This window comes from Pelophylax lessonae (genome assembly GCF_965119305.1).
Source record: "Pelophylax lessonae genome assembly, chromosome: 4".
Taxonomy (NCBI): domain Eukaryota; kingdom Metazoa; phylum Chordata; class Amphibia; order Anura; family Ranidae; genus Pelophylax; species Pelophylax lessonae.
Genome location: NC_138771.1, coordinates 16,260,154 through 16,276,599, shown reverse-complemented (window position 1 = coordinate 16,276,599; position 16,446 = coordinate 16,260,154). Strand labels below are relative to the sequence as shown.

General features: G+C 46.9%; 1 protein-coding gene and 1 long non-coding RNA gene across 2 annotated transcripts in view; one reads left to right on the top strand and one right to left on the bottom strand.

Moving 5' to 3' along the window:
- LOC309552212 overlaps positions 1 to 16,446 on the bottom strand; it is a 603,675-nt gene that overhangs the window by 1,439 nt on the left and 585,790 nt on the right. The window lies entirely within an intron of this gene.
- IQCH (IQ motif containing H) overlaps positions 1 to 16,446 on the top strand; it is a gene marked incomplete at its 5' end in the record, with an annotated part of 256,557 nt that overhangs the window by 208,180 nt on the left and 31,931 nt on the right. Inside the window, 2 exon segments of the mRNA XM_082253044.1 lie at positions 12 to 298; positions 8,119 to 8,280. Of these exon segments, the coding sequence (XP_082109170.1) occupies positions 12 to 298; positions 8,119 to 8,280 (449 nt within the window).

Here is a 16,446-nt window from a genome sequence, read left to right as displayed (position 1 = left end):
GTGATTTCTAGGTGGAGTAATTGAAGCCTACCCTCCAGCTGAGAGCATTACCTGCCTCATTGTAGACCTGCTGATTAACCCAGGGGGAGAAATCCAGATGGTGTCCTGTGGGGATCAGATTCACAGTAGCAGTCCCCTGCAATGTGTAGGGAGTTCGGTTCCTCAGTGCTCGGTACCCCCAAGCGTCCTGTCATCAATCTGCAACCGCATCGGAGAAGCCTGCAAAATCCGTGGTGTGCTCGGATACCTCTCTGTGGAACTCATAACATTTATAGACCCTCAAAGTCTTGAACAGGAGGTAAGATTTCTTCAATATTTTAAGAATAAGCCATCTCCCTACTCTTTTTATATGACATATGTATAAGCAGTCACCCTCCTCTCACCATATGATCCATGTATAAGCCATCACCCTGCTCTGACCATATGACCTATGCATAAGTCATTACCCTACTCTGTTCATATGACCTATGTATAAGCAGGGCTGGTGCTTCCACTAGGCAAACTAGGCAGCCGCATAAAGCGCATTGCCACCTAGGGGCGCAGCCACGAGTCAGCACTCACTCTCCGTCATGAATGATCCTTGTGAGCTGAGGAAAGGGGCGGCAGTGGGGGAGGAAGAAGGGACAGAGGAAAATGCCAGGTGTCTGGGGCAGTGGCAGAACTACCAGGCCCTGGCTTCCCACCATTGTTGGGGGAGCCCCAAGGGGCAGGAAAGGAGCCCACCCAAGTGTTAGCTGCATAATGATCCTCTTTGTCTGGAGCTGAGCGGCCTAATCCCTGGGCGGGAAGTGACTCTCTAATCTGAGCTGGTGGGCAGCCGTTCATTTCCCTGGGTCGGTATTAAGCATGGAGTGGAGGAGAGCTGAACCTGAGCCGAAGCTCGGCACTGGAGGGCGGCACCTTTAGGATGTCGGTGATGAAGGAGGTGCGGAACTCTCTGACTGCTGCTTCCACCAGGAGCCGGTTGGAGCTGTGGTGAGCACTGTGGTCCAGGAGAGGAGTGTCCTGGGAGAAGGAATAAGCAGGATCATGGTGAAGGAGGGCAGAGTGCTTCATACTGCCCAGTGAGTGTCCCCAGAACAGGGAATCGGGGTCCCTGGGTGTGACATGGAGTATCCCTGGTGTGAAAGAGAATTGCGGTCACCAGGTATGCCATGGGGAATCGGAGTCACCAGGTGTGACATGGGGGAGAGGGGTCACAAGTGTAACAGGGGTGTGGGGTCACCAGGTGTGCCATGAGGAATTTGGATCCCTGGGTGTGCCATTGGGGATTGAGGTCCCCAGGTGTGACATGGAGGAACATCAGGGTCCCCAGGTGTGACATGGAGGAACATCAGGGTCCCCAGATGTGACATGGAAAAACATCAGGGTCTCCGGGTATGACATAGAGGAACATTGGGATCACTGGGTAGGACAGCATTACATGGAGGAACCATCAGATCAGGGTCACTGGATATGACATAGAGCAGCTTTTAACCCCTTCCCTTTTTATTTTATTTTTTTGGGGGGGGGGGGCGCAAGTAGCTGATCTTGCCTAGGGTGTAAAACAGTCTAGTACCAGCCCTGTGTATAAGCCATTAACCTACTCTGACCATATGATCCATGTATAAGTCATCACCCTACTCTGTACATATGACCTATGTTTAACCAACCCCTCTAGTCTGTTCATATGACCTATGCATAAGTCATTACATTTATATTAAAAAAGAATAGCGCGCAAATGCAAAAGAAATAACTACCAAATCTGAAGACAATCCATAAATAAAAATGGGGATTTGGTCCCATCATATGGCCATATCGTGCTCAAGCCCACTACTGCGTCAAAGTACCCCATTATCAGTGGGTCCTACACTATCCATGAAAAAGAGATGAATCCAGCCTAACCCTTGGAGATAATACTCCTTGCTGGGAAGGATGTGCAAATGCACTACAGGGGACTCCTACTATATCCACTAGATGGTGGACACTGAGTACAGGTGTGTGTGGGGGGGTGGGGAGGGTTGCTCAACCTCGATAGTCTGGTCAGACCGAATACATAATAAACAGGCAAAAAATTTGGGGGAGCCTGTTTATTATGTATTCGGTCTGACCAGACTATCGAGGTTGAGCAACCCTCCCCACCCCCCACATACACCTGTACTCAGTGTCCACCATCTAGTGGATATAGTAGGAGTCCCCTGTAGTGCATTTGCACATCCTTCCCAGCAAGGAGTATTATCTCCAAGGGTTAGGCTGGATTCATCTCTTTTTCATGGATAGTGTAGGACCCACTGATAATGGGGTACTTTGACGCAGTAGTGGGCTTGAGCACGATATGGCCATATGGTGGGACCAAACCCCCATTTTTATTTATGGATTGTCTTCAGATTTGGTAGTTATTTCTTTTGCATTTGCGCGCTATTCTTTTTTAATATACATGTCTTTTGGTTCATAGCTGCAGCAGCTTTAGAAATACATGGGTATGCTCCCCCAAATTTTTTGCCTGTTTAATAAGTCATTACATTACTCTGTCCATATGACCTATGTATAAGCCATCACCCTACTCTGTCCATATGACCTATGTATAAGCCATTAACCTACTCTGACCATATGATCCATGTATAAGTCATCACCATACTCTGTACATATGTTCTATGTTTAACCAACCACTCTACTCTGTACATATAACCTTTGTATAAGCAGTTACCCTACGCTGCCTATATGACCCATGTATAAGCCACCACCCTACTCTGTCCATGTGACCCGTGTATAAGCCATCAACCTACTCTGTATAAGAAATCAAACTACTCTTTGCATATGACCTATGTATAAACAATCACCCAACTCTGTACATATAACCCATGTAAAAGCCATCACCCTAGTCTGTCCATATGACCCGTGTATAAGCCATCAACCTACTCTGTCCATATGACTCATGTATAAGAAATCTAACTACTCTTTCCATATGACCTATGTATAAACAATCACCCAACTCTGTCCATATGACCCATGTAAAAGCCATCACCCTACTCTGTCCATATGACCTATGTATAACCAATCACCTTACTCTGTACATATGACCTGTGTATAAGCAATTGCCATGCCCTGTCCATATGACCTATGTATAAGCAGTTACCCTACTCTGTCCGTAGGACCTATGTGTAAGCCATCACCCTTTTCTGATTATATGACATATGTATAAGCCATCAACCTACTACTCTGTCCGTATGACTCATGTATAAGCCATCACCCTACTCTGACCATATGACCTATGTATAAGTAATCGCCATGCTATGTCCGTATGACCTTTGTATAAGCCATCACCCTACTCTGTCCATATTACATACTGTATGTACCATCACCCTACTCTGTCTATTTGACCTATGTATAAGCCATCCCCCTACTCTGTCCATTTTACCTGTATAAGCGATATTTTATTTCTGAATAGCTGGCCTCTGTACCTAAATGTATATAAACCTACTCTGACCTAATGTACTAAAATAATGTGGGTGATGGCACACTATATATTCCGAGGGGCTAATAAAGCTTGTTCTTAAATAATGTACAGGAAGGAATTAATGACAAGCTACTTCCAACTAACAGTAGCGTTTATCAAATAAATACACATATCACTAGAGAAATATATAGGTGTACATTTTTGACGTCTCCCTCAAAAATACTAGTTCCCTACCTATTGTCCTAATGCCTTGGCTTTAATACTTTTTAAAGAAGAATTCCAGGTATGGTAATTTTTAACTTACGGTAGTTATATTGGTACAGCTTGAACCAATGTAAGTATGTATGTGCCATATCTGTGCCATTCCCTCTGGAAGCTGGAAATCATTGTAGTAGGCTCCACTATTTATTTATTTCAGGTACTTATATAGCGCTGTCAATTTACGCAGCGCTTTACATATACATTGTACATTCACATCAGTCCCTACCCTCAAGGAGCTTAAAATCTAAGGTCCCTAACTCACATACATACACAGTAGGGCCAATTTTTTTTTTTTCTATACAGGATCCAATTAACCTACCAGCATATCTTTGGAGTGTGGGAGGAAACCAGAGTACCCGGAGGAAACCCATGCAGGCACAGGGAGAACATGCAATCTCCAGGCAGGTAGTGTGATGGTTGGGATTCGAACCAGCGACCCTCTTGCTGCTAGGTGAAAGTGCTGACCACTCAGCCACTGTGCCGCCCTACTGCAGTGATCTCCTCTAGGTTTCATGCCAAGCAGATGCCTTGCTGCATTGTGTATCCAGGAGGTCCCTGAATTGGCTTGGGTGGCAGTCAGGAACGCTTTGCATTTTCTCAATGAATGCAGAGCTTTCTCTGAGTAGGGTCCCTGTTGAGTAGGCAACCTGGCATGGGTCCCAGAAGCTAGTGGATAACACTGTAGTAGCGGTTCCTCGTACAGTGATTTCCAACTTCCACTAGGATTCCACAGGTATACATACATACAGAGCTTTTTTTCTCAGAGAATAGGTGTAGGAACCCCCTCTTCTAAGTAACTTTGTGTCTCCGCCCCCTACCCACCTCCGAGCACCGACCCTTGGTTCCACACTCTACCCAACTTCCTGTACGTCCCCTTTTAGAGAGTATAGAGCCAGGTATAATTTTGTAGTACTAAGTAATTTGTATGGAAGTTAGTATTGATGACAATAAAATACTTTCCTCGCAGCCAGCAGCAATAGACCTCACCCCAGCAACAACAGATCTCCCAGCAGCCAGTATCAATAGACTCTTCAGCAGCCAGCAACAGTAGACCCCCTCCCTAAACAGTAGATCCCTTCCAGCAACAATTGACCCTCCAGTAATTAAAGACACCCCACCCGCAACAATAGATTGCCATGCAAAAATAGATCCCCTTCAGCAACAATAGATCCCCCAGAAGCCAGCATCAGTAGACCTTCTATCACACCCCAGCACCCTTTGCCATTGCATATATTCAGTTCTGGAGGTGCCGGAACTGCGTTCCCCTGCGTTCCCGCTGAAAAAAAGCTCTGCATACATACAATGCTCCAAGCTGGATCAATTGTACTATGCAAAGACTGTCAGTGAAAGCACACTTTCATCTTAAACAAAGTCTGTTTAATTACCCTAAGCCCAATTTTATATATTGTAATCATGGTCACAATCTGGTGTGACCTATGGGGCAGCTGAAGCTTCTATGTACTGTGTAGACATGTCCCACCACAGATCACACAATAACACTGAGGTCTCCAGTACAAGCCAGTCCTGAGGACCGAGTGACACTTTAATCAGGTGCTGATATTTTCGGATGTGTTATGATATTACAGTTCTCATGGACCTTATGTTAGCATTGCTTGAATTAATTGTATGACTAATCAAAACCACGTCATTTATGGTCAGCCAAATAAGAAGCTATCCTGACATACACTGAATAAGATATATATGCACAAGAGAAGTTTGGTTGAAAATCATTTTCAGAATATTTTATTAGAAGCTGTCTTGTATGGGTACCAAAATAAAAATGGAAATTGAAGTAACGCACCACTGCTAAAAAGTCCAGATACAGCTATTTACCATTTAAAGTCAGAGGGACAATCCAAAGTATGGGCACTGCACTGAGTACTTATGCTGAACACATTATAGGGTCAGACTAAATACATATTTTTAGGCGAAATATTTTCAACCAGTTTTCCTCCAGAGCAGGGGTAGGCAACCTTTGAGATGTGGAGATATATCTGAACATGAAAGAGATCAAAGATCACCAGGGTTCAGCACAAAATGGACAGTGTCAGTCAGTAGAGCAGTGGATGGTGTGAGTACATCAGTGAATGGTGTCAGTAGGGCAGAGGTTGTGTCAGCAGGACAGTGCACTGTTTTAGTAGAGCAGTGTATGGTGTCAGTAGAGCAGTGGACATTGTCGGTAGGGCAGAGGTTGGTGTCGGTAGGGCAGAGGTTGGTGTCATTAGAGCAGTGGATGGTGTCATTAGAGCAGTGGATGGTGTCATTAGAGCAGTGGACGTTGTCGGTAGGGCAGAGGTTGGTGTCAGTGAACGGTATCAATAGAGCAGGGGATGTTGTCAGTAGCGCAGAGGACAGTGTCAGTAGAGCAGTGTATGTTGTCAGTAGCGCAGAGGACGGTGTCAGCATCAGCAGAGCAGTGGATGGTGTCAGAAGAGCAGTGGATAGTGTCAGTAGGGCAGAGGTTGGTGTCAGTAGAGCAGTGGACGGGGTCAGTAGGGCAGTGCATGGGGTCAGTAGGGCAGTGGACAGTGTCAGTAGGGCAGAGGTGGGTGTCAGTAGAGCAGTGGATGGTGTCAGTAGAGCAGTGGACAGGGTCAGTAGGGCAGTGGACGGTGTCAGTAGGGCAGAGAATGGTGTCAGTAGGGCAGTGGATGGTGTCAGTAGAGAAGAGAATGGTGTCAGTAGAGCAGTGGATGGTGTCAGTAGGGCAGAGAATGGTGTCAGTAGGGCAATGGACGGTGTCAGTAGGGCAGTGGACGGTGTCAGTAGGGCAGTGGATGGGGTCAGTAGGGCAGTGGACGGTGTCAGTAGGGCAGAGAATGGTGTCAGTAGCGCAGAGGACGGTGTCAGCAGAGCAGTGGACTTGTCAGAAGGGCAGTGGACGGTGTCAGTAGGGCAGAGGTTGGTGTCAGTAGGGCAGAGAATGGTGTCAGTAGAGCAGTGGATGGTGTCAGTAGGGCAGTGGATTGTGTCAGTAGAGCAGAGAATGGTGTCAGTAGAGCAGTGGATGGTGTCAGTAGTTTTTTATATGTATTTTATTTTTTTATTATTTTTTACCATTTTAATTTTATTTTTTTATTCATTTTGACAATATTATTATTTATTCATTTTTTTTGTACAATTTTCTTGGAGCCCCACTGGGGGGCTTTGGTGAAATATCAGGGATGGTTGAGAAATCCCACTCTGGAGGTTGCTAGGGGTTCCTTGAGCTGTGGCTGACTGACCTCCCATCAGATAGTACCTGCAAAAATCTGGGGCCAATACCATTAGGTAGTGCCAGCCAGCTGCATTACACGAATTATCTTTTTTTGCTGTCTGTAAGGGTGGCATTCTGACCACCACTGAAAGGAGGGGGCATTCTTCCCACTTTCCTCCTATGTAAGGGGCATTTTTCCAACTGACCTCCATTCAATTGGTTTTAGAAAGGGTCCTCCAAGAACTGAAAATTATTTCTGGGGTAAAAAGGTTGAGAATGGCTGACTTAGACTGATCATACACAGTGCCAGACATGGCCTACAGGATAAGTACACGAACGTTTAAAGAAATCAATGTTGCCCCTGTACAGCCTCGTCAGCTGCCGATTGAGCACTTCCCTCGCCCCCTGAAGCAGATCCTTATGATGACGGATTATATCTTTAATAGCTCATCAGATTCCTGCCAGTTGGTTATTAAAGAGTGTCTCGGCAGTGATTCATTTAGAGGGCATTTGCTTGTGAATATGATTCAGAAATTAGCAGGAGTTTAGCAAGAGGCAAGCACTGGCTGACCCCTTAATAATGTTATAATGATGCCATTTAACATCCGCCGCTTACACCAGTGACTCTGCGCAGTGTGCTGAGAGGGCCGATCTGCTGGCAGGTTACACGGAGAGGGAGGACCCCGAACCTGACCCCACAACCGCTACTGATCAGGACAGATGTCAGTGTGTTGAATGGCACAGACACCTAAACATGCTGAGAAGCTGACCTCGGGATCGTAACAAGTGTTTCTGCTTCGTGTGACCTTGTCAATGTCATTTCAGACTGACTGTGAATCAACATTTACCTCTGGACATCTCAGGGGGGCATTGCTGGCCTTGAATCTATTAAATAACAAAAAAAATAAAAAATAGGTTACTCTGCAATATCAGCCTCTTGCCTAAAAACAAAGCAATCAATAACTCACCTTTACCATAATGCACAATACAATTGCTAATTCCATCATCAGTTTATTTCTATAATTAAAGAGGACCTTTATCATCTGCAGACTCATCAGTGGATGGGCTGTGAAATCAGCAGATACCAATGGCGTATATAGTGTATCATTAAACTGTATGTAAATCTGTGATCTGCTACTAACCCCATACAAGGCATAGTGGGCTCCTGTGATTTTATTCTGGTAGCACAGATGTGATTCATTGTTCTTTTTTTTTTTTTTTTTAGATTTGGGCCACTGATTTGGACCTGGGATATAGTGACCAGCTGGCCATGACTCAACTCCTGCTGTGCCTGACCAATGGGACGCTGGATTGTATCAACAGCCAACTAAATGTACCGATTGCTAAGAAAATGGAGCGCTCTAGACATCGAGCGCCAACAGTAGAGGTGAAAAGTACACACTGCTTGTCCACACTCACTGCTTGTACCCACTCACTGCTTGAACACACTGTCCACACTCACTGCTTGTACCCACTCACTGCTTGTACCCACTCACTGCTTGTACACACTGTCCACACCGACTGCTTATCCACACTCACTGCTTGTACACACTGTCCACACCGACTGCTTATCCACACTCACTGCTTGTACACACTGTCCACACCCACTGCTCATCCAGACTCACTGCTTGTCCATACTGTCCACACTCACTGCTTGTACCCACTTCCCACACTCACTGCTTGTACCCACTGCCCACACTCACTGCTCGTCCACACTCACTGCCTGTACCCACTGCCCACACCCGCTGCTTGTCCATACTGTCCACACCCACTGCTTGTACACACTCACTGCTTGTCCATACTGTCCACACTCACTGCTTGTACCCACTGCCCACACTCACCGCTTGTCCATGCTGTCCACACTCACTCCTTGTTCACACTCACCACTTGTCCATACTGTCCACACTCACTGCTTGTCCACACTCACTGCTGGTCTACACTGTCCACACCCACTGCTTGTCCACGCTCTTTGCTTGTACACACTGTCCACACCCACTGCTTGTACACACTCACCGCTTTTCTATACTGTCCACACTCACTGCTTGTCCATACTGTCCACACTCACTGCTTGTCCATACTGTCCACACCCACTGCTTGTCCACACTCACTGCTTGTACCCACTCACTGCTTGTACACACTTCCCACACTCACTGCTTGTCCATACCGTCTACACTCACTGCTTGTCCAAACTGTCCACACTCACTGCTTGTACACACTCACCACTTGTCCATACTGTCTACACTCACTGCTTGTCCATACTGTCCACACTCACTGCTTCTCCACACTCACTGCTTGTCCATACTGTCCACACTCACTGCTTGTCCACACTCACTGCTTGTCCATACTGTCCACACTCACTGCTTGTCCATACTGTCCACACCCACTGCTTGTCCACACTCACTGCTTGTACCCACTGCCCACACTCACTGCTTGTCCATACTGTACACACTCACTGCTTGTCCATACTGTCCACACCCACTGCTTGTTTACACTCACCACTTGTCCATACTGTCCACACTCACTGCTTGTCCACACCCACTGCTTGTCCATGCTCTTTGCTTGTACACACTGTCCACACCCACTGCTTGTACACACTCACCGCTTTTCCATACTGTCTACACTCACTGCTTGTCCACACTCACTGTTTGTACACACTCACTGCTTGTCCACACTCACTGCTTGTCCATACTGTCCACACTCACTGCTTGTCCATACTGTCCACACTCACTGCTTGTACACATTCACTGCTTGTCCACATTGTCCACAATCACTGCTTATCCATACTGTCCATACTCACTTCTTGTACACACTGACTGCTTGTCCATACTGTCCACATTCGCTGCTTGTCCACACTCACTCTTGTACACATTGTCCATATGCTCTGTATTTGTTACTCTTTTTTCATCTTACTGCCACCATATACCCATTATGTGTATCCATAGTCAAAGTGCTCTAACCTGAACCTAGATCAGCAAAGGATGGCAGTAGGCTGCCCCATGTTTCAATATCCAACACAATTTCTGTAATCTATAAGGATGCATGAAGTAGCATACCCCTATTTACTTCATATAAGATGTTAAGGACTGTGTGAAAGATGTGAGCCTGGCGACTGACAAAAAGGTCTAGTGAGGTATGTAATCTGAATTCCACCCCAATCATACTCCATCATGTTTACCCAAACTTTCTGTAATAATTTAACAAATGTACTCTACTGATATGTTATGTATATCTGAATATAACGTTACTCTGAGTGTGCCGTTTTCACTTCTTATATCCAGAGTGCTAAAGGGGAAATCCATACAATCATATTATATACTTATAATGTGATTGTACACAGCTAGATGGACATCTCAATCAGATAACATAGAAAACTGGCTGAAAATTGAACAGACCAGAAAAATACCCAGACTATGGAAGGGACTTTGTTGGCACCAATTGGAATCACACATGTAATAAAATGCACATAGTTTATTATATCATACGTTAAAAACAAGTGTATTAATAAAAAGACATACAAAATGCAAATACATGATCTATACAAAAAACAGACACTGTGAAATCTTCATCTGTCACAGGAGCACGAAAGCCCAAGAGAGACCCCTACACATTTCAACTTTCTGAATCTTCTTCAGGGGGTTCTTTGTAACAGGAAGATGTGTCGATTCTGTGAAGTAAATATAGTAAAACCTTGGATTGCGAGCATTATTCGTTCCAGAAACATGCTTGTATTTCAAAGCACTCGTATATCAAAGCAAATTCCTGCATAAGAAATAATGGGAACTCAGATGATTCGTTCCACAACCATTTATTTATAAATCCTTCAGTTTATGGTCCATATAAAAACATTATAGCAATGTGATAGGTTGTGTAACCATAAAATGTCCATCCACAAATGGCAGCCTCCACAAGGGGAATAGAAGCAAAATCCAGCAGGAACTACAGAGTATAAAAGAGAAGAGGGGTGCCTCTAAGTGTAGCAACATGGTTACATTTAATGAAGGTACAAAATTTAGAAACTCATAGTTGATGATTAAAGGGGCACATCTAAGAATTCTAGCATCTGGGGGAAAGCTGTCCACATAGACCATCCTCCACGCTGGCGGCTCTCACCCCAGTCAGTCTGTAAACGTGAACGGGAAGACTACCCTGCAGTAAAGCGAATTGCTTGTCTAGTCTTCAGTCCCCCACACATTTTAGTCCTCAGTCCCCCACATTCCTGTTCTCAGTCCCCCCACATTCCAGTCTTCAGTCCCCCCCCACATTCCAGTCCTCAGCTCTCCCACATTCCAGTCCTCAGTCCCCCCACATTCCAGTCCTCAACTCCCCCCACATTCCAGTCCTCAGCTCCCCCCACATTCCAGTCCTCAGCTCCCTCACATTCCAGTCCTCAGCTCCCCCCACAATCCAGTCCTCAGCTCTCCCACATTCCAGTCCTCGGCTCCCTTACACTCCAGTCCTCAGCTCCCCCACATTCCAGTCCTCAGCTTTCCTACATTCCAGTCCTCAGCCCCCCACATTCCAGTCCTCAGCTCCCCCCACATTCCAGTCCTTAGTTCCCCCTGTCTAATCTTTTAGGACGATCTTGCCTTGTCTCTTGTTTCTTGTGAACCTTGAAATCTTTACTCCTCCCATGAACTTCCTGATTTATTTTTGTTTACCAGATTATTTTGCTCTCTCCAGCCGATATCTTGTGAGAGATAAGGACTATCTCCACTACCAGTCATTACCGACCTTGGCTTGTTCCTTGACTATGCTTCTGCTCGATCCTAATCTGCAATCATTCATTACCAATCTTGGCCTCTTCTTCGTCTACTCTTTTGCTTGATCCCAAACTGCAACCACTTGTTACTGACCTTTGGCAGGTTTACTGACTACACTTCTGCTTGATCCCTGCCTGCTTTATGTCAAGGTCTTACCTTGCCTTCCTGTCGGCAGCCATCTTGGACATGTGCAGACTGCTGTCTTTTATAAACTCTGTTTGCATCATCACTAGTCTGCTGCCTGGGCGTCACTCAGTGATCATGTTACACACCTGACTATATATATATATATATATATATATATATATATATATATATATATATCACCTGATGGCTTTCAGACCTTGCCCTTGCATTTGTGCTCCAAGGTGCATCACTGCTAGCAGTCTTCTGTTCTCTGTGTTCCTCCGTGCATAACCTGGCTTGACTGATGACCTTCCTGGCTCTCGATCCCACATCGGCAGACGACCCAGCTTCGGCAGACTATTCGCTCCTGGACTCGACCACGGCTTGGATGACTACCCGTTCCTGGACTCGATCCCGGCTTGGATTACTACCCGCTTCCGAACTTGACCCCCTCCTGCAGCGCTTTGGGGGTGAACCAAGTCAGTGTCGTGGCTTCCTAAACCAAGGGGGCATTTATTTTGAGATGGTTCCTCAGGCTATTCCCTCTGACAGGTCCAAGGTGGGCTTCCTAATCTCGTTGCTCTAGGACAAGGCCTTGGCCTGGGCGAATCCCTTATGGGAGAACAATAATCATGTGATACTCAATTACCCTCCTTTTGTTGCCTCCTTTTGTAGGGTATTTGATGTGCCTGCTCTCTCTGCCTCTGCCACTAAGCTGCTCCTGTCCATTCAACAGGGTATACGAGCAGTTGCCGAGTATGCCATTGAATTTCGTAATCTGGCAGCAGAGGTGGGCTGGAATAATGAGGCTCTGGTGGCTGTCTTCACTCATGGTCTCTCTGATGCATTGAAAGATGAGATTGCGGCCAAGGATCTCCCTGGTGAGCTTGAGGATCTTATTTGTTTCCTGATTTTGATCGATACCAGGCTCAGGGAGAGACCATTGTTTAAGGAGTGCCTACGGAGGCCCCTACCAGATTGGCGCCTATGTTTTCTTCCCCACCCATTCCTCCCTCACCTCCCACGCCTCCTGGGGATGGTGCGTCTGGCTGTGAACCCATGTAGCTGGGGTTCACTTGCCTTTCCGAGGCTAAGCCAGCCTTTAGGAGGAGGGAGGGCTGGTGCCTGTGTTGCAGCCTTGGTGGACATTTCCTGAAATCTTGTCCTACCCGTCTGGGAAACACTCGCACTTAAGATCCTCTTGGGGGCAGATCTTCGGTGGAATTTCCTCGTACCCGGTTTTCTGTAAAGATAAACCACTAATCCCAGTTGTCCTCTCCTGTGCAGCAGGCTCAGTGGTTACTCAGGCGTTGGAAGACTCTGGTGCTGGCGGTTACTTTGTTGACAATACGTTTGCTGCTGTGAATTCTATACCCTTGCAGCCCCGTGTTGCTCCACTGGTCATCGAGGCGATTGACGGCAGACTCCTGCAACCGGCACAGGTTACCCACGGGATTGTTACGGTTGACATGGCAATAAGGGCTGTTCACAGGGAGTCAGTCTGTTTCCAGGTTATATCGTCCCCATACTACTCTGTTTTTTTGGGGTACCCTTGGCTTCAGAAACATAATCCGACCTTTGATTAGCAGTCGGTTGAGGTCCTCTCTTGGTCTCCACAGTGTGGGGCTGTTTGTATCCATGGGCCTGTTAAGGTACATTGTACCTCCTCAGATTCAGTGTTGCCTACTGAATATCATGAGTATCAAGATGTATTTGACAAGGTGCGCGCTGGTACTCTTCCTTCTTATCGTCCTTACGATTGTGCCATAGACTTGCAACCTGGTGCCAATCCCCCTCGTGGCAGGGTTTATCCTCTCTTGGTTGCAGAGAATAAGGCCATGGACGAGTTTGAGGGGGATGTGCTTGCCCGAGGGCACATTTGTAAGTTCACTTCTCCAGCAGGTGCTGGATTTTTCTTTGTAAAGAAGGCGGGTGAGTTGAGACCTTGCATTAATTATAGGGGGTCTCAGTCGCATCACGGTTTAAGAATGCATACCCAATTCCGTTAATTACTGAATTGTTCGACCGCCTAAAGGGAGCGACGGTCTTTACCAAGCTTGACCTAAGGGCCACCTATAACCTTGTAAGGATCAAGGAGGGCGATGAGTGGAAGACCGTGTTTAATGCCAGAACCCGTCATTACAAATATCTAGTGATGCCCTTTGGCTTGTGCAATGGCCCCGCTGTCTTCCAGGAGTTCATCAATGATGTCTTTCATTTTATGTTGCAGCAATGCGTGGTAGTCTATTTGGACGACATCTTGATTTACTCAGACTCCATTGAATCACACTACCTGGATGTTGGTGCTGCAAGGGTTACGCGAGAATGGGCTTTTCTGTAAGCTTGAGAAATGTGAATTCCACCTGTCTCAGGTTGCCTTCTTGGGCTACATCATTTCTGCTGAAGGGTTCTCCATGCTGTTCTTCAGTGGCCTCGCCCTAGTGATCTCTGTTCCATTTGGCGTTTCCTTGGGTTTGCCAACTACTATCGGAAATTTATCAGGAACATTTCCTCTTTGGCCAAACCTATCTCAGATCTGAAGCCAAAAGGGGCAGCCATCCCCACAATTGGAAGCCTGCCGCTATCGAAGCTTTCGAGGCCCTCAAGTCTGCTTTTGCTTCGGCTCCCATTCTGTCTCATCCCAATCCTGGTTTACCCTTTATCCTAGAGGTGGATGCATCTGAGACAGGAATAGGCACCCTCCTGTCTCAGCGTCGGACACCTGATGGACCCTTACTTCCTTGTGGGTTCTACTCCAGGAAGCTGTCTCCAGCTGAACGCAGAGATTGACAACAGAGAGCTCTTGGCCATTATCCTGGCTTTGAAGGCGTGGAAACATTGCTTGAAGGTACTGTGGTTCAAGTTCTCATTCTCACCGATCATAAGAATCTGACGTATCTCTCAGAGGCCAAGAGTCTCACACCCGTCAGGCCAGATGGGCCTTATTTTTGTCTCATTTTAACTATGTGGTTTCCTATTTGACCGGCTCCAAGAATGTTAAAACTGATGCCTTGTCTCGCCAGTATTCTGAGTTGTCCAGGGAGGACTCCGTGCTGACATCGGTCATACCTTCAGATCATATCCTGGCTGCCATCCGCACCAACTTAACCTCTCCTCTTGGGGAACAGATATTGGCTGCCCAACCTGTAGCTCCCACTGAGAGAGCTGCTGGCAAATTTTTTGTACCTGAGGGGTTTTGCGCATCAGACTGTTGGGCACGTACCACAGTTCCAAGACTGCCAGTCATCCTGGTAAGAACCAGATGTCCTGGGCTATTTCCCATCAGTTCTGGTGGCCATCTCTCCGCACTGATGTTGCTGCATATGTGGCTGCTTGTTTGGTCTGTGCCCAGAACAAATCTCTGTGGCACCTTTCCTTGGGCCTACTGCATCCCATTCCCAATGGGGAGCATCCCTGGTCTCACCTGGCCATGGATTTTATTGTGGAACTTCCCGCATCCCGAGGTTACACGGTTATCCTCATGGTTGTCGACCGGTTTTCCAAAATGTGCCACTGTGTTCCTTTTTTTAAGCGGCTGCCTACTGCTCAAGAGCTTGCCTCAGTGTTTGCCAGGGAGGTTTTTCGCTTACATGGGTTGCCTAAGGAGATTATCTCGGACTGTGGGAGCCAGTTTGTCTCTAGATTCTGGCACGCCTTTTGCTCCCAGTTGGGTATTTGACTCTCCTTCTCCTCGGCCTACCATCCGCAGTCCAATGGTGCTGCTGAGCATTCCAACCAAGCTCTGGAGTAATTTCTCCGCTGCTATATTGCTGACCATCAGGACAATTGGGTTGACCTGCTACCCTGGACAGAGTTTTCCAGGAACTCTGCCATCAACTTGTCTTCCGGAACGTCTCCATTTATGGTCAATTATGGGTTCCAACCCACTGTGTCGCCCGAGTCGTTCTCGCCACAGGACATTCCAGCTATGGAGGATCATCTTTTGCCCTCCGTTCCTCTTGGGTGCAGATTCAAGAGTCTTTACGGGAATCTGCACAGCGTCAGAAGCTCCAAGCAGACCGGAGACGTTTATCTGCTCCTTCGTACCAGGTCGGTGAGAGGGTGTGGTTGCCGACCCGTAATCTCAACCTTAGGGTGCCCACTCCTAAACTGCCACCTTGTTTTGTTGGGCCTATTCACATCTTTCGTAAGGTGAACCCAGTGGCCTATGCCCTTGATCTTCCTCCTGGCATTCGTATCTCCAATGTCTTTCACGTGTCACTTCTGAAGCCACTGGTTTGCAATCGCTATACTTCTTCACTTCCTCGCCCTCATCCCATTCCTGTGGGCAATCATGAGGAGTATGAGGTTAGCAGCATCTTGTATTCTCTTCTGTTCTGAGATCAGGTTCAATACCTGGTTCACTGGAAGGGTTATGGTCCTGAGGAGCGCTCCTGGGTTCCCTCCACTGATGTTTATGCTCCCGCCCTTCGCCGCACTTTCCATTCTCACTTTCCTCAGAAACCGTTTTTTTGCTCCGCAGGGGAGTGGCCATTGAGGGGAGGGAACTGTCAAGGTCTTACCTTGCCTTACTGTTGGCAGCCATCTTGGACATGTGCAGACTGTTGTCTCTTGTAAACTCTGCTACACCTGATGGCTTTCAGGCCTTGCCCTTGCGTTTGTGCTCCAAGGTGCATCACTGCTAGCAGTCCTCTGTTTTCTGTGTT